Below are 18,530 nucleotides of genomic sequence, written 5' to 3' on the forward strand. Positions count from 1 at the left end.
ACAGAAGAGGTTTTACTACAGTTACCTTTCCTTTGTAAGCTGACATGAAATTAAAAGTCTTACTCATAATTTTAATTCAAAATCAAGGCAATTTGACAAATACTTAGGGAAGTGACAACTGAAACTTATCCCATAGAATAATTAGCTTATGATTTTTACTGTTTTTTTTCTGCATGGCTTTTGTTTTGTTTCTTTTAAACATTCTTTTAATCTATTTCCATAAAATTCAGAAGAGTAAAAACAGTATGTAGATTACAACAAAAAAGTCAAAATATTTCCCTGATATTTAAAAGCTATTTTCTAAAAACAATCTCTAAAGTATTTCATATGTTTTACAAATTCAACACATATTACACACTTATTTTAGAAGACTGTATGATTTCAAACTGAAAATTTTGAAATATAGTGACTACCTTTCCCTTTCTTCGCCAGTTTCATCCAAGACCCATGCATATGCAAACGAAGCTTTGCCAGCCTTTTTAGACTCCTGTTCATACTTATGCATAGTTCTTTTGTTTATATTACCCAGAAGATAAAGCATATGGCCCATCAGAGTACTTTTCCCAGCATCAACATGACCTAAAGAAAATTGATTCAGGATTAATACCAGGACATTTCCAGATGTTCACATTGAGGCACTGCATAAATGTGTAATTCAATATTTCATGTCAGTGGTTTACAGTAATACCAATATTTATAAACTGACAGTTAAAACACAATAGAAAAAAAGAGCATGTCTCTTTACAGAGGGGGGGAATTTCTCAGATTTTTGGAAATTAAAATTGTCAACAAGACATGCCAATTTCAAAATGTTCACAAAATGAAAAACCCCACAATCAAGTGTAATGACCTCTTTGGTAACTTGGCATTATCTCTCCCCAGGTGACTAGAAAGCATTATGAGGCTGTGCCTCCTTCCTCTCTGTCCATTCCACTCATGGAGAAACTCAGAGTTTCCATGCTGCCACCAGACAGTGGGCAGGCTAAGGCATGGCTGGCTGACGATCCAGAGGGACAAAGAGCATTACCAATGACCACTAAGTTGAGGAGCTGCTTCCCTCCTTGCCGCTTCTCCAGTTCTGCCTTCACATCTATTTGCTGTCTCAGCTTGCTAGACTTTTTCACCGGTGCTGGGGTTGAACTCTGCTCTTCTGATGCTTGAATCGTGTGGGGTGGATTAGCAGATTTAGAAGCAATCTCAAGAACATCAGAAGAAGCAATGGCATCTTCAATGGGCGGTCCTTTTTGAGGTGTGTGGAAACTATGACCATTTTCTTCAGAAGATACTCTACAGAAGGCAGACAGGAAAAAAGTATTTTAAACCAACTCTATTGATGTCCTACAATGTCAGAAGGGCAGAGAAGCTGTTTCTTCATAATCCTTTATGCTCCAGACCAAAAATAATCTCTGCTAAGTAGCTAAAGTCTGTTAAGGTGGAAATGATAAGTAGCTAGACTCAAACCACACAAATACAACCGTGGAAGATCCCATGAGAAAAACAGTGTACCACAAATGAAGATAAGAAGAAAATATGTTGAAAAATAACTGAAATTCAAAATCAAGCCCACAGCCTTGGCCATAAAATCCATCCTATCAAAATCAATGGTATAAAGGAGATATTTTGTAAAAATGGCACCAAATATATTACTGGAGATGAATTAGTACTAAAATATAGTTTTACTTCAACTCATCCTTCCAACATGATAGACTTAAGATCTTTTTTACTCAAACACTACCCTGAGGGGAGTTATCTGTAAATGACTACAGTTCATAAACATTTTTGACAGTGGAGCTCTAATTCCACTGTTTAATTCCAACAAACACTTGATTTATTAAAAACTACAACATATACTAGGGACTGATGTCAAAAAGAAAATAACACAGAAATTAAAAAGTTAACTACCACTCTCAAAAGATTACAATCTAGTGAGGAACTCAGATATATAAAGGAGAAACAAGACTGCCCAGCTTAACTTATTCTTTCCTTGACAAAAGTAAACACTGATCTTAGTTCTTCATGAGCTCGTTGACACTCCACATAGAAACTAGTACCGGTGCAACTCTGTGAATAAGCTATAAGGAATGTAACCTAATAATCAGACTATGTATGATATGCCTCACTTTCCTTTAACAACTATGGATAAACAGAATTAGGACAAAGAGCAGGTTAAATTGGAAGTTATTAAGAATGAAACCAATTATATCCAACTCAATGTGGAGCTGGCAGAGAAAAACTACATATAGAAAGCAGTTTATAATAATCATTTAAGATTGTAGCATGATGGATATGTGTAAGCACATCTATTTTCTTCTTGCCTATTATAACAAAAAATACATTGGTTTTTCCCTGTCAGGGCATTTTTATATGCCCAACATTAGCCCCTCACAATATGCCTCAGGAAAAGAGTCACAATAGTTATATTTGCAACTTTATTAAAAGCCACATATCCATTCTCATTTTATTTTGCTTTTTCAGATCTCTACTAACCAATTTAGGTGTTCATTTTTGAGCACTGCTTAGACAGATGCACTTCATCTTAAACTAGTAGGTAAAAACAGTAATATGCGGAAAATGTTCCCATACTTTTAAAGGATTCTAACAGGCTAAATTAAGTGAAATCAAACAGACTATAATTTGCAAATATTTGTTTGAATGACCACAGCTAGTTCTAAAACCAAAACTTGACAATTCTGTACTTAGAAGAATTTTAAAAGCCCCACAAATTATAATACAAGTGATCTACTGTGACTAGACACAGGCTCTAGTTTGGATCAGACCTGGGAGAAATCACAATCTCGGGCCCCAGATCTTTTTGTTTTTAGCTGCAAAACATTTTCTTCAGAGGCAAGCTTACATTAAATTCAATACGGAAAACAGATCAAAGCAGACAGCTATGGTGGACAGAGTGGGCAGGGGCTTGAAGCTCAGCTCCCCCACCAATCCAGGCAGCCCTCAGAGGGGTTGCCAGAATAGGAAGGGCTTCACAAAACAGGGCTGACTTGATCATTTCATGTGCAATTCAATAACATGAAAGGTTTGTTTTCCTCTGGCTTTCAGGATAGCATTTCCATTTAAGTAAATCTTTTTTTTTTTTTTTTTTTTTTTTTTTTGAGATGGAGTCTCGCTCTATCACCCAGGCTGGAGTGCAATGGTGCGATCTCAGCTCACTGTAACCTCTGCCTCCCAGGTTCCAGCGATTCTCCTGCCTCAGCCTACCGAGTAGCTGGGATTACAGGCGCTGGCCACCACACCCGGCTAATTTTTGTATTTTTAGTAGAGACAGGGTTTCACCATGTTGGCCAGGCTGGTATCAAACTCCTGACCCCAAGTAATCCACCTGCCTCAGCCTCCCAAAGTGCTGGGATTACAGGCATGAGCCACTGTACCTGGCCCCTTTTAAGTAAATCTTAGGTAAACTGTAAATTAATTCACTAAAATTCTACAGTGTTAGTGGGAAATGACCAAAGTAATTAGAAAAGTATCCTAGGTAAGACTGCCCTTAGTAAAAAAAAAATCTGCATATTATGAAATAAAAGTCAATGTTTTAAGATTTGAAAAATATCTAAGGTCTAAAAATGACCATTTGGATTTCAGGCCTATAATTAATTACTGACTGGTATGAATAAAAGAATAAGTTGGTTGAATTTTTTTCAGGTGCTTTCTGGTATCATTTTGTAAGCTTTTTTTCTTTCTTTCTTTCTTTCTGTTTTTTTGAGATGGTCTTGCTCTCACTGTGTTGCCCAGGCTGGAGCGCAGTGGTACAATATTGGCTCACTGCAGTCTTGGCCTCCCAGGTTCAAGTGATCCCACCTCAGCCTCTTAAGTAGCTGGGACCACATGCATGCACCACCATACCCAGCTGTTTTTTTTTTTTTTTTTTTTTTTTTTGGTAGAGATGGGGGAATCTCAATATATTGCCCGAGCTGGTCTTGAACTCTTAGGCTCAAGTGATGCTCCCACCTCAGCCTCCTAAAGTGCTGGAATTACAGTCACGAACCACAATGCCCACCCTGTACACTTATCTAATATTATAAAATGACTAGTCTTTTTTTTCTCTAAACTACCTTTCTAAAAGTAAACTATACATGAATCTAGAGGTTTAATCTTTCTTCTTGAGTTAAATACTTAGAAGCGAATAACTGAGATTTAAGAGGTTAAAAGAATATTTCTTCTATATGCAATGTTCATTTCTACTTACATGCACTTACTTACATCTACTATTTTTAATATTATTAAAGAAAAAGAAAGTTTGCTGTTTCAGTTCCTTCCAAGCAATGCATTATGCATTACCCTATTTTTTTTTCTTCCAAATAGAGACAGGATCTCACTCTGTCGACCAGGCTGGAATGCAATGGCAGGATCACAGCTCCCTCAAACTCCTGGGCTCAAGCAATCCTCCCGCCTCAGCCTTCCAATGTGTTGGTATCACAAGCATGAGCCACTGCACCCAGCCATATCCTTCTTAAAATAAGACACCACTGAGAATCACACTACGTAGAAACCTATGATGCTGAAATCTTGACTCAAAAGCATTTCACTGTGTTTCTATATGCTTTCTTAAGACTAACCCAGAATAGGCTAAGTGCTATCCCTATTATAAATCTCAAAAAAATCGTGTAATAGTACAACTTGGTTGGCCTTGAGCACTATTAAGCATTTCTGAGTATTTCGATCTATAACTACAAGACCTTTCACATTCTAATGACTTCTCCCATAGAGCCACATCAAAATGTTGCCTCATGGGTGGATATTTTACCTTTACATTATTTGCAAGTTTATTTTTAAAATAATACGTATTTCCCCAAGGATTCTGAGCAATAAATATTTAATAACTATTCTGTAAAAGGAATACAGTGATGAACATTAACAGTCTCTGGCCTCGCAAAGAATATAGTCATAAAATTCTGAAAGGCCTGCATTGTACTTACAGAGTTTTCAAAAATTATGCACATGATTTATTGATATATTTATTACGCATTATATTTATAATTATTCATTTAGATACCTATGAATTTACTTCTAATATAATACATTAATTTGGGTTCATTTGCATGTTAAGAATTCTGAAAAATCTTTTGCACTAAGATTATAAAATCCTTAGAACAATAAATTCTGTATTCTATTTATTTCCTCTCTCTCTCTCTCTCTATGCAAAAATCCCATAATAGAATTAAATGGCACTCAAGAATAAGGACAAAAAGGGCAATGATAATTCTGACAACTCAATCCCAATTCAGAAGGAAAAAAAGGCATACATGAAGCTTTTTGAGACTGAATCAGAATTCTAAATTATTTTAACAGGCTAAAGTTACTCATGATAAAAATTAACATTTTCACTCATACAATCATTCAATTAATGTATACTGAATGCCTACTATGTCCTAGATAAGGAGTCCTTTCCTTCACTGACTTTGAAATCTAGTGAATAAAGTCTTGTTTCTATAAAATCCAAAAATTGAACTAGGTGATAAACATTATTCCCAGCCAAAACTCATGATACCTCACTAGTTTAGACAAAAGAATATTGTAAGGAAAAAAAAAAAAAAATAAGGCTCCTGGGTTTATATCTTTTTAAAAATATAACTTGAGAAAAGAGAGAAAAAAAGGAAAAAAGTATATATATAAAAATCTATTGTTTATAGTAAAAACCTATTGTTTATATTTGATAACAATGTTTATCGTTTTGGCAGACAAAATACATATAATTTATAAGTAACAGATTTATTGAACAATCGAAAATTCTGAAAAATTTTAGAGTTTAAAAATTAATGGCTTTAAAGCAACTCACTTCCCTTGTCTATAAAAACTCCTGGAAGGATTCTAGGGACTGTGATAAGAACAAACAAGTGCTACCAAGGTATGGTTTATTTCCATTTTTCACTACATATTTGAAATTCTACATATGTTTCATATCATATGTCTTTGCTACAATGGTCCAATTTACGTCTTTGCTACAATGGTCCAATTTATTCAATATGAAAATCCAAAAGAGTTTAAAAATATTTTAGTTATTAAAAAATGTAATTAATGATTCCATGATTCGGGGACTCACTCCAAAATCTGGTTACCTCCGCCACCTAGTGGTATAAGAATTCCCTATCTCACAGTGCTAGGTTTCACAAAATCACAGGGTTTTTTATGTTAAAGTAGCTATAAAATATTTATGTAAGAAAACTGACAGTGAGGTAGAGTAAGTAATACACACAAGATAAGGCCAGAATCAAGCCTAATTTCTCATTTTGTCTCTTTGTACTATGTTATACTGAGGATATATGATACTTCAGTGCTAATGATATATTATGCAAAATTGAAACAGTCTCTTTCTTACAGTAATAGGAGGCAATACTGATTTCAAAAACATGGGGGTGGGGGTGGGGATGAGGGAGGTACTCAAAGTCTTACCCAGGCACTTCAAATCCCATAGTTTGCTTCTTTCCAGATACAGTCATTTTAGCAACTTTTGGCACAATTTCAGATTCACTTCGCGATGTCTGGGAATCTACTGGTTTTCCTAGTTAAGGAGTAAAATATAAAAGGCCAATTAATTTCTTTAGTAATATAAGAAATCTATTACATAGTATTTTAAATTATAGATTATGATAACTTTCACAGAATGTCTTTATAAACACATTATCTTATCTCTAAAAAAATTTAGTAAGATATTAATGCTGAAAGAAATTCTGTCACTTTAATCTAGGAAATCCCCTATTGTCAGGACTCTCCAATGCTTAACCTCCACCAAATCTCTTCCTAATTTTGAACTGACTGTTAAGTTTCAATATTAAGAGGTCACAAAGTAGTTTCTGCACTGAGCCTTGTTCTGACATTATACCTAGACCCTATACCTCCCTTTCCTACCACACCCTTTCACAATACTAAAATTGTTTGGTCAGTTAGCAGATGGCTAAACTATTTTTAATCCTGTGAGGTTTATGAACTGATGAACAAGTTGAGAGTCTGCTGAATTGTGCTGGAATATAGTATATATTTTACTTGCACACAACAGTAGACTTACTAAAATACTGATATCTATAAAGAATCTAGGGAAAGAGGTTAATGTAGAAAAATTGAATTAAGAACATGGGGGAATTAGTCAGGCATGGTGGCACGTGCCTATAGTCCCAGCTACTCAAGAGGCTAAGATGAGAGAATGGCTTGAGCCCAGGAGTTTAAGGTTGTAGTGAGCTATGATAATACCACTGCACTTCAGCCTGAGTGACAAAGCAAGACCCCGTCTCTTAAAAAAAAGAAAAAAAAGCCAGGTGCGGTGGCTCACGCCTGTAATCCCAGCACTTTGGGAAGCCAAGGCGGGTGGACCACGAGGTCAGGAGTTCGAGGCGAGCCTGACCAACATGGTCAAACCCCTCTCTACTAAAAATACAAAAATAAGCTGGGCATGGTGGTACACGCCTGTAATCCCAGCTACTCAGAAGGCTGAGGCAGCAGAATCGCTTGAACCCGGAAGGTGGAGGTTGCAGTGAGCCAAGATTGCGCCACTGCACTCCAGCCTAGGTGACAGAGTGAGACTCTGTCTCCAAAAATAAATAAATGAATAAATAAATAAAAATAATTAAAAATGGAGGGATGGAGGAGAATAAATTATGAGCTAGATCAAAGTGAGACTTTTTTTTTGCATTTGATCCCCACATACTTCATTGAACTTTTAAAAATGTGTCTATAATTTTCAGAAAAAGTACCACCAGGATTGGATCCACATAAAACTATTGAAACTGCATGTGCTACATTGGTAAATACATATACAGAAACCACTAACAATATAAGAAAAGATAAGTTAATGTGTAAAATTCATTTAAAATGTTTGCTATTTGCCTACTATACACCAGGCACTATGCTGGAAATGTGATGGTGAAGAACAGACGTTAACACTTGCTCTAAGAGCGATTACATCCTAGCGGGTAAAACATACTAAATGATAAAAAAAAGAAGCACAATTAAAATTATTATTAGTGTAATAAAGAATCCATATATGGTGCCATAAAATTTGATGATAGGGCACATGACTTAGAGAGCTTCTCTAGGAAAGTGAGAATTGGAGCTATGATGGGCAAAGTGAATATGAATTATAATAACTAGCACAGAAAGAAAGAGCATTCCAAGCAGAAAGAGAAGCTTGTATAATGGTCCTTCTGTAGGAGGAAGCACAGTTCTTCAGAGGGAGTGAGAGCAGAAGGGAAGCTACATGAAGCTGGAGAGATGGGCAGGACCAGACAGTGCAGGACCTTTAACTCATACCAAAGATCCTAATGCTTGCTCTAACAGAGGCGGAAGTTACCAAAATGAGGTAAGCAAAAGAGAAGGGAAAGGGGAAGGGAGAGGAGAGGATGAAGTAAAGGGACATCTGAAAACAAACAGTTTAGGGAAAATTTTGAGATTGAGACATATTAGGAATTTGGACCCAATATTTGAGAGTTCCAAATGACAATGAACATTAAATAGGCAATTGAACATGTTGGTTGACCTCAAAGGAGAGGTCTGAGCTGCATCAGCACATAATTGGTAACTGAAGACATAGATACAGGTGAGACCACCAAGGGAGAGAGCACAGAGCAAGAAGAGAAGTGGTCCTAAGAGGCCTTGGAAGAACTCTAGCATTTAATGCCAAGATAATGGACAATAAGCCTACAAAAAGGTGAAGGAGAGCCAGGGAGGGTGGTGCCAACGAAGCTAAGGGAAGAGAGTGTTATGGAGTTGGCATCGCCAGGATCTGGGGCTCTGGGCCAGTCAACTGAATGAAGACTGAAAACATTCACTGGTGACATGATCACTTTAGATAAAAGTCATTGGTAGAGTTAGCAAGAGTCATTTGAAAAAAGTGAGAAAAGTAAAAGGCAAACTAGGTTAAAAAATATAAGGTGAGAAATGAAGGCAAGTTCACTACCTCTCAGCTATAATTTCAAAATCCAAAAGCATTGAAATATTAAAGTTTTGGGTTTTGTTATTTTAATAACTCATTTGGAAGCAAAATCTGACATGGACTGATATGAGGCTATTTATCGATAGCACTTATTGCTCCTACTGAAAGTGACAGCCACACACTTCAGGGCAGAAATGGCAATGTGTTTGATTACAGGCAACTGCTCCACAATTCACTGGGGCTATTATACCACAGATGGTATATACATGTTAATGTTTTTCTAAATCCAAAATATTCCAAATTCTGAATCAAATCTGGCCCTAAGGGCTTTAGATAGGGATTGCACTTGTATGAAAATGATTCTTTTAAAAAGTTTGTCTGAAAAGCGAATAATATGGCAGAATAGCAGTAGAAAGGGGATATGGCATCAAGCTGATTGAAAAGATTAAATGGAGAAGATTTAGTTGAACAAATTACAAAGAGATCATCAATATTTTAGAGTTTCTGAGAAGGTAGAATGAGATGGAATCCAAAGTACAGGTAGAAACTGAGCTGAGACAGGAGAAACGCTCTTTTATTGCAATAGAAGGCAGCTTTGCATGTTTAGGAACTGCAAAATGAAAATTCCTAATGGATGATTTCTCTTTTCTCCATAATACAGCACCTAGTTATGCTCTGGGATCACCCAAGGAAAGTAAAAAGATTTGCAAAGTGAATAACGTTTTCAGTAACTGCTGCACAAAAAGAGAGTAAGTTGAACATTTAAAAAATTAGAAGAATTGTTGGATAGTATTGAGGGCCCATTTAAAATTTGTGATAATGAATTTATAGTGGAACCTATCTGCCTTTGTGTGACTTCCTCTAGCAATGTTCAGCCATTCATGAAAAAGGCACAGAGAAGACATTAACTGCTTCATTAGGAGTTAAGGATCTACCCAACAGGTATAAGAAGAAATTATATGGCACTGAAATTACAAATAATGAAATCTAAGCTGATTTTAAAAAATAAAATGACAAAGGAAGAGTCCTGATGCACTAGGAGAAAGCAGAGGGATCTGTAAGTAAAGAAAGAGAAGAAATCTTAGTAAATTTCTGATGAGAGGTGAAGCTCACTGGAAATAAGGTAGTCAAAGAACTGAAAATCCAGTGTTGGACTTGGTGGTGTTTTTCCATACAGATAGGTCATGAGCTGTGATCATGAAGAGCATAGGGGGAGAAAAAAAGAGTAAGCCAGCTGCCAAAGTCTCCCATGAGTAAGGAGAAGTGACTGTGAGGCTGTTCACTAGATGACAGCAGGAAGGACTGACAGAAGGCTGGCTCAGCTAAAGACAATAACTTCAAAAGAATAGAAATCAAGGGGGGAAAATGATGAAAGAATAATGATGGAAAGGAAGGACAGAGAACAGTTATCTTCCAGAGCCTCAGGTTTAGGAGACTGTAAATGAAGTAAAGCAAGGAGTAGAAAAAACACTAGGAAAATAGATTGAGAATTATAGAAGATTGGCTTTGCGTGAAAAAGCAGTTCCTGAAGTTACAGCAAAAGTGGAGGGGAGTGAGAGGTGAGTGAGGAGATAAGGAAGGAGGATACTTAAGAGCATGATGATGATGATGACGATGATGGGGTGTGCGTATGTGCATGCGTATGTGTTAGGAACAAGGAGACATCCTGACTGATTAAAACAAGGAAAAGTGGCATGGGGGATTCTCGCCTCTGTCAAAAGAAGAGGGAAAAAAAAAACCATAGAGCATGAAAATGTCTCAATCCAGCCTTTATGACGCTAATTCCAACTTCCTGCCATAGTTCATCTTAGTATCTTCCAACCATTTTGCACGTAAAAAATTTATTGTCCCACTTAACACATTTAGTATACTGAAATACTGAAATTTTGGCTTTTAAAAAAGTAGGTGGGTCATACAATGGCATAAAAGGTCTCTAAGCACACAAAAAAATTACAATGTGATCCTGTAATATTTCTGGGGATGCAATAAATATCATAATACTTTTCGATTTTTTTTTCTATAGAACATCAAACTCATGATGTAACATTTCAAAAATGTGGTTATTTAAGTGAAAGTAGAGGGGGAAAGTCTAGTATGGATTTGAATACCACCCCATTAAAGCAGTGGTTCTTAAATCTTTATTTTCAGTCAGGTACCCCTTTTAAAAACTAACAAAAACCATGGGGCATTCTTCACAGAAAAATGTACCATACATATAAAATTTTGCATGCTATTTCAAGGACATCAGTAAGTCCAACTCTAGACCTTTTGAGAGATAACTATGGCTAAGGCTATTTTGGAAATACATTAATTTAAATTAATGATGTTATCCACAGTCAAGGATAAAAACATACATTCAGTAAATTACCCATTGAGCTGTTCTTAACAGCAACGTGATTTACTTCCACTTACTCAATACATTACAAAGTCCCCCTCATGACTAGCACCATTCGGGAAGGCAGGCAAACTCTACTGACATAAGTCAGAAAGGAACTCATAACTAAAATAGCCAGTCATAGATCAATAAGAGATACATATATATAATTAATCAAATCCATATTTTTTAAAATGTAAAATGTTTACTGTGTTCTCCCATCTTCCCCAAACAACTGGAAATTCATTCACCATTTAACAATCCCAAGAAATTGAACACTAAATTTTCAGTAAGTCCCAAAATATGACAGTAAGAAATAAGTACTGGATGAAAAAGAAGGAAGCTTTGATTCTGGTCCCTGCCCTACCACTGATTAGCTGTCACCTTACGGCTTAAGCAGTTCATTTAATTTGACTAGCTTCAGTTTCCTCTAAACTTTTCCATGAAGTATGTAAAATTTCCACTTTCTATAATGAGGTGAATTAAACCACTAAGATGTCCTTTAAATCAACTAGCCCACTATGAGATAAAAGTAAAATGCACCATTCCAAAGAAAGATTATTAATGTCCTCCCCTAGGCCTCACAAAACCCACCCACCAAATCATGATCACCCAAAAGATACATATTCTGAAAACTCATATATTCATAATTAGTGTTCAGTCCCTAGAATAGAGAAGAACTAATCATCTGTTAGGTAAAGTTCTCATTCGGGCAGAAATAACAGCCACCCAGCCGAAGGGCTACCCAACTGATCAAGTCTAATCTTATTTTATAGACAAAGAAACAAGGGACAAATAAGTGACTTCACCTTAGTGGCAGAGCTTGCACTTAAACCAAATTACCTCGCTGCCTGTCCAGTTGACCTTTCTCATACTCCAGCTACCTCTGCAGCAAAACACAATTAGAAACTGCCTCCGTCCCCATAATTAGGAACATAATTAGAAACTCTGTCCCCAGTGGTTACCCCTTGAGAAGCTGCTTTCCCCAGGGCTCTCCTGGTTCCTTCCTGCGGCTAAGATCTAAATAGATTCTAGGTTTTCTCTTGAACATGAAATGATGTAGGTCTCTTGTCCTGAAGATTTTTTTTTCAATGTATATTCATTTGTGAAGGATGCAAAGGTAGATCTCACATCACAAAACTGATACAGACTTGCTGAACTTAATGAAACCCTCTGCTTGCATATCCCCAATTTATGCTCTTCTGATTCATTCCTTTGGTCTTTAAGCACACTCATGATCAGAATACTAGCTGTCAGGGGTCAGGAAGTGCCTTACACACGTTCACACAGTCCACAGCACATGACACAGTGCTCTGCCTATAATAAGCCCCCAATAAATAGTTTAATGATTAATCTCTAAGCGTTTAAATTGCGAAACTACAAGGTGACCTCTATTGTCTTTATAAGTTACCTTAGATGGCAACAACCTCCTCAATTTACTCTTTACTCACTCACTCCTTGCATTTAATACCAGCTACCTCCCAAAGTTGAGATATAAATTCTAGAAAGCCAACGTGGCACTCTCATATGCTCTTCAGCCAGGTGCTTTACATGGTCTTTTACCTTTACACAACCACACAGAATAGGTATAATTACTTCTATATTTCTTTAGAGAAACTGTGGTTCAGACAGGCTGATCTGCCAGAGGCCATACAACTGTGGGCTGTGACATAGCTAAATCAAAAAAAAAAAAAAAAAAAGATATGAATTACATGGTGCTACTATCAAAAAGTGTATTCTACACTATTCTGAGAGACAAGTTATAAAATTTGTTGAGCTGAGCTGTAGAGGCAATATGCAAGAGAAATTCAAAATATGTACCTGAGTAATTGTAGAAGGCTTAACAAATGAAATGAGATTTGACTTGACTGAAAAGTAATAAAGAGGAGGCAAAAATAATATGAGAAAAGGCATATGCAGGGGTCAGTGGGGCAAAAAATCTAAATGTGGGCACTCATCAATATACTTTTAAAGACTATATAACTAAAGTTTTAAAAAATGGCTTTTTTCAAAAAAAAAATCTTTCGTAGATTTATGTTCATGGACTCCTTTTCTCATTTAATAAGTAGAAAGTAAAACAGAAGTAGTATTAAATATTCTTTTTTTTTTTTTTTTTTGAGACAGAGTCTCCCTCTGTTGCCCAGGCTGGAATGCAGTGGCGCGATCTGGGCTCACTGCAAGCTCCGCCTCCTGGGTTCACGCCATTCTCCGGCCTCAGCCTCCCGAGTAGCTGGGACCACAGGCGCCCGCCACGGTGCCTGCCACTGCGCCTGGCTAATTTTTTTTTTTTTTTTTTTTTTTTTTGTATTTTTAGTAGAGATGGGGTTTCACCATGGTCTCAATCTCCTGACCTCGTGATCCGCCCACCTCGGCCTCCCAAAGTCCTGGGATTACAGGCATGAACCACCGTGCCCGGCCTAAATATTCTTTGGAAGGATAATTAGTAAAACTGCTTAGAAATGAGGAAAGCCAAATTAAGATTATGGAAGAGAAAAACCATAGAAATTTATATGTGATGATGATTTCTCCATAAAATATGCTGCTGTGTCTCATCATTCTATAATTCCTTACCTTTTCCAAACTATTAATAAGGCATTCCCTAAGCTTTGGCCCTAGGATCCTATTTACATTCTACAGATATCTTCTATACACAAGGGCAACCAATCCTAATAGTCTACTATCGCTAGAAATCTAAGGCTTGGCCACCAGACAATTCACAGAACTTGAGCCTTGACCTAGTCGTCGGATATTTCAGAGACTGAGTTTACTCCATCTGAAAAATGTACCACCTACCTCACAATGATATAATACATATCATATACATAAAAGCATTTAAGAAATTCTCATACAAAACTAAAAAATCAGACCTTTATTCTATAAAATTATTTTATTGTTTCTATAATAATATCCTTGGAAGAAAACTCTTAATGGCTGAAGTTTGTTATCACTATATGTTTACTGATAATTTTTGGTTTTACTGGCTATTTCTGTACCTATTAACCTCTTTTAGTTTTAAAATGATTTTAGGTGATAATAGGATCAAGAAGTACTATGATAAATATGTATCTAGCCATAGATACATAGTATCACAAAGTACCTTACCTTGGCTTGAACTCAGTGTTTTTTATTTGCTTAAGTGTCATGCAGATAAGTTTCAAGAGTACATAACAAATTAAGAATGATCTGGTAGAACAAATTCAATGGGACTATTTTGGGGGGGAAAATGCCAAGTTGATGTTGAAGTTCATCTGGAAGAGTAAATGTGAAAGAATGACCAATAAAATAAACTAAGAATAATAATGGGGGAGTTGAACTACCAGATATCAAGATACCAGATACCGAATTCAATGAATTAGAATAGGGCATCTGCAAATAATCCAATCAGTAGAACTATATTTACATGAATGTTATATATAGGAATTAACAGGAATTAAGTATATGGAAAAATATATAGGAATTTATACATTATATGTGGTTATAAATAGAAATTCAGTATATGCAGAAGTGTTTTAAATCAATGGGAAAAGGATGGGTTATTCAACAAATTATACTGGAAACACTGGCAATTCATTAGGAGAAAAGGCTCTTATCATATACACAGCATATCATATATAAATTCCTTATTGATTAATGATATGAACGTAAAGCAAAGAGAAAAACATAAAAATATAGGGACTTCAGGTAAGACAGATGTACAAATTTGTTACAAAAATTTCTGCCTGACTAGGCGCAGTGGCTCATGCCTACAAATCCCAGCACTTTGGGAGGCCAAAGTGGGAGGATCGCTTAAGGCCAGGAGTTCAAAACCAGCCTGTGCAAAAAGCAAGACCCTGTCTCCAAACACACAAAAAAAATTTTCAATTAGCTGGGCACAGTAACATGCACCTGTAGTCCTAGCTACTCAGGAGGTTGAGATGGGAGGATCAATTGAGCCCAGGAGTTTGAGGCTGCTGTGAGCTATGATTGTGCCAATGAACTCTAGCCTCAACAACAGAGCGAGGCATTGTCTCTTTAAAAAAGGTTCTCCCTGATTAAAGATACCACAAGTGAGCATAAAATATGTGAGGAAAATATATGCAAGGGGTTAGTTAATATATACAATAAAGAGTTCCTGGCCAGGCGCTGTGGCTTACGCCTGTAATCCTAGAATTTTGGAAGGCCAAGGTGGGTGGATCACCTGAAGTCAGGAGTTCAAGACCAGTCTAGCCAATATTATGAAACTCCATCTCTTCTAAAAAATACAAAAATTAGCCAGATGTGGTGGCACGCACCTGTAATCTCAGCTACTCGGGAGGCTGAGGCAGGAGAATCACTTGAACCCAGGAGGTGGAGGTTGAAGTGAGCCAAGATTGTGCCATTGCACTCCAGCCTGGGTGACAAGAGCGAAACTTGTCTTAAAAAAAAAAAAAAAGGAGTTCCTACAAACTAGTGAGAAAAAAACTCCTGAGAAAAAGAAAGTGAGCGGGCTGGGCGCGGTGGCTCACGCCTGTTAATCCCAGCACTTTGGGAGGCCGAGGCGGGCGGATCACGAGGTCAGGAGATTGAGATCACGGTGAAACCCCGTCTCTACTAAAAATACAAAAAATTAGCCGGGCGTGGTGGCGGGCGCCTGTAGTCCCAGCTACTCGGAGAGGCTGAGGCAGGAGAATGGCGGGAACCCGGGAGGCGGAGCTTGCAGTGAGCCGAGATTGCGCCACTGCACTCCAGCCTGGGTGACAGAGCAAGACTCCGTCTCAAAAAAAAAAGAAAAAGAAAGTGAGCAATAAATGGGCCAGGTCAATAAACACAAGTCAAAGGTGTGGTGGAGGAAAGGGGGAAAAAAAATGTTGCTATGTACACCATACTTCTGAGAATATGGCCTATAGAAACATTAACACTAATGTGCAACAATATATGAATGAGATTGTTCAGTGTGTTACCGTATGTAATGACAAAAAATTGTAGATGTACATAAGGGAATGGTTATGATGTATCCAAACAACGGAATAGTATGCTACAGATACAGAATTAGAAGACCTACATGTATGAAAAGATAACTATGACACACGAAATAGAAAAAAACAACTAAAATATAATATAGCAATGGTCCTATATCATATCACTATGCGACTGGCATTAAAAAGTGCATGCTTTTTAAAGTGATTACTTCTAGGGAGTGATAGTAGGAAAGAGAGAAGTTGACTTTTCAATTCAAACTTTATATACTTCTATGCTACAATGACTGTATATTATTTTTATAATAAAAATGACTTGTGCCTGTAGTATCTGATATGGTGTCTCTGCTTTCTACCTCTAGCTCCTCAAACCATGTTCTACTTCTGTCCACTAGGGTTTTCATCATCTCACCTGCTAAAATATACCCTGTAGTAGCTCTGTACAGAAAAAATCTACTTGTATATTTAGTCCTTAACATGACGGCAATTTACCCTTCAAGATCCACCTCTTCCTTGCAAACTCCCATAAACAGACTGAGAATCCCTGACATAAACACTCTTGTTTTCTCACATGCATGGCCATGGCTCATCTAGTTCCATGTTTCATGCAAAAGCCACTACTTTCATGAAAATTACACTTTAATTTTATTGCGCTAAGATTTATGATTATTAACAGAAGGAAGCCATGGCTTCTTGGTAATGCATGAATCACAGAGGCCAACTCCAGCAATGTATGATGAAAACTCTTAGATTCATTTCACAAAGATTTACTGAGAGCCTCTGAGGTAATTACCAACAGAATAAAGCACATATAAAGTTACATGCATACTTTTCATGCCCTCACAGGAGAATCCCACAAGATTTCCACACCAAATGCCTCCAATTCACCAGCCAGTTAGGTTAGTAGATAAGACATGGACTCTCCTGCAACACAATCTGAGTTTGAAGCCAGGCCTTGCCACTGCATGAGCTCAAGTGAATCACTCAACTTCTCTCTATGCCTAGTTTCCTCGTCCATAAAATAATAGTATCTGCCTAACAAGGATGTTAGGAGAACTGAGAATTAAATGAGCCAATACACATAAAGTACATGTAATGACTGGCACATATGAAAGCACACAGTCCGTGGGTCTCTGACAGTCACTAAAATGCCAACTTCTTCTTTTTCTCATGTGATACCAGGACATTTACAAACACAAATTACTCTCTAGCTATCACATATTCATTCATGAAAGGAAGGCGAGAAATGCCAACTGTGTGACACTAAGCTAGGTACTGAAATAAACAGACTCAAGAATGTGGTGAGACATAAGGTTAGAAAAGCAGGTAACTCATTTAGAACCATGTCTAACATTTCACTTGATCTTGAAATATAAGAGCCACTGAAGGAATTTAAGCATTGGAGGAACATATCATACTTTTAAAACTTACTCTGACCCCAGAATAGAAAATGGATTGTAGAGGCAAGATTGAAAGGAAAGCAGTTAGAAGACTGTAGCACAAATACATGTAAGAAATTCTACAGTGATCTAAGGGCAATGGAGATAGAGAAAGGAATACTTAAAAAACATTAAAAGATATTACAGTCAGACCTTCATATCCTTGGGTTATGCATCCATGGATTCAACCAAACACAAATTGAAAATATTTGAAAAAAATTAAAAATACAGTATTTAACTACTATTTACATAGTATTTGGTATCTAGATTACTTACAATCTAGATTCCTTTTCATGTAATGGTAATTTTAAAAAGTAATCTAGAGATGATTTAAAAGTATACAGGAAGATATGCATAGATTATATGCAAATACAATGACATTTTATATCAGGGATTTAAGCATCAGCAGATGCTTAACGGAGGGCGGTGCCAGAGCCGAAACCCAAGGAAACGAGGGACAAGTGTACAAGGTAAAATCATGAATCCTTGATATCTGAATGAACGGAGGAGACGAGAGAAAGGACAGTCCTCAGATTTTCTGCCAAGAAAGAAAGGGTAGATGGTGATGCCATGAACAAACAGGAAATACCTTCCAGGAAACTAAGAGAAGTCTGCTGGTCAGAATCTTATTTCTCTTACTCCTTTCATTCAGTACAAAATTACAACAGTCCATAGAGGAACTCTGCTTCCTCCTCCTAAGTAGAAACTGTCACCAAAAATTTTATTTTATTAAAGACTGCCTAGATACGATCTTGGATCTTCAGAGTTTTTCAGGTCAAATTACAGCATGTTCTTGGCACTGAGGACACAAAGATGAGTGACAGCCTGTTTTCAGATAGCTTTCATTCTAACAGATGTGATGAACAGTACGATAAGATGAAATGAAAAAAAGAGACAGAGAAATTAAG

At 36.9% G+C, this 18,530-nt stretch overlaps 1 protein-coding gene across 8 annotated transcripts in view; it reads right to left on the reverse strand.

Moving 5' to 3' along the window:
- The window catches only part of HBS1L (HBS1 like translational GTPase), a 220,996-nt gene that overhangs the window by 162,039 nt on the left and 40,427 nt on the right, over nt 1–18,530 (reverse strand). For all 8 annotated transcript variants that reach the window (XM_058435573.1, XM_032159465.2, XM_032159474.2 and 5 more), the window contains 3 exons: nt 6,403–6,511; nt 1,028–1,287; nt 414–579 (listed from right to left, as the gene is read on the reverse strand). In XM_058435573.1, coding sequence (XP_058291556.1) covers nt 414–579; nt 1,028–1,287; nt 6,403–6,511 — 535 coding nt within the window. The remainder of the gene's footprint in view (nt 1–413; nt 580–1,027; nt 1,288–6,402; nt 6,512–18,530) is intronic.

The sequence above is a fragment of the Hylobates moloch genome, unplaced genomic scaffold (assembly GCF_009828535.3).
Source record: "Hylobates moloch isolate HMO894 unplaced genomic scaffold, HMol_V3 SCAFFOLD_2, whole genome shotgun sequence".
NCBI lineage: Eukaryota > Metazoa > Chordata > Mammalia > Primates > Hylobatidae > Hylobates > Hylobates moloch.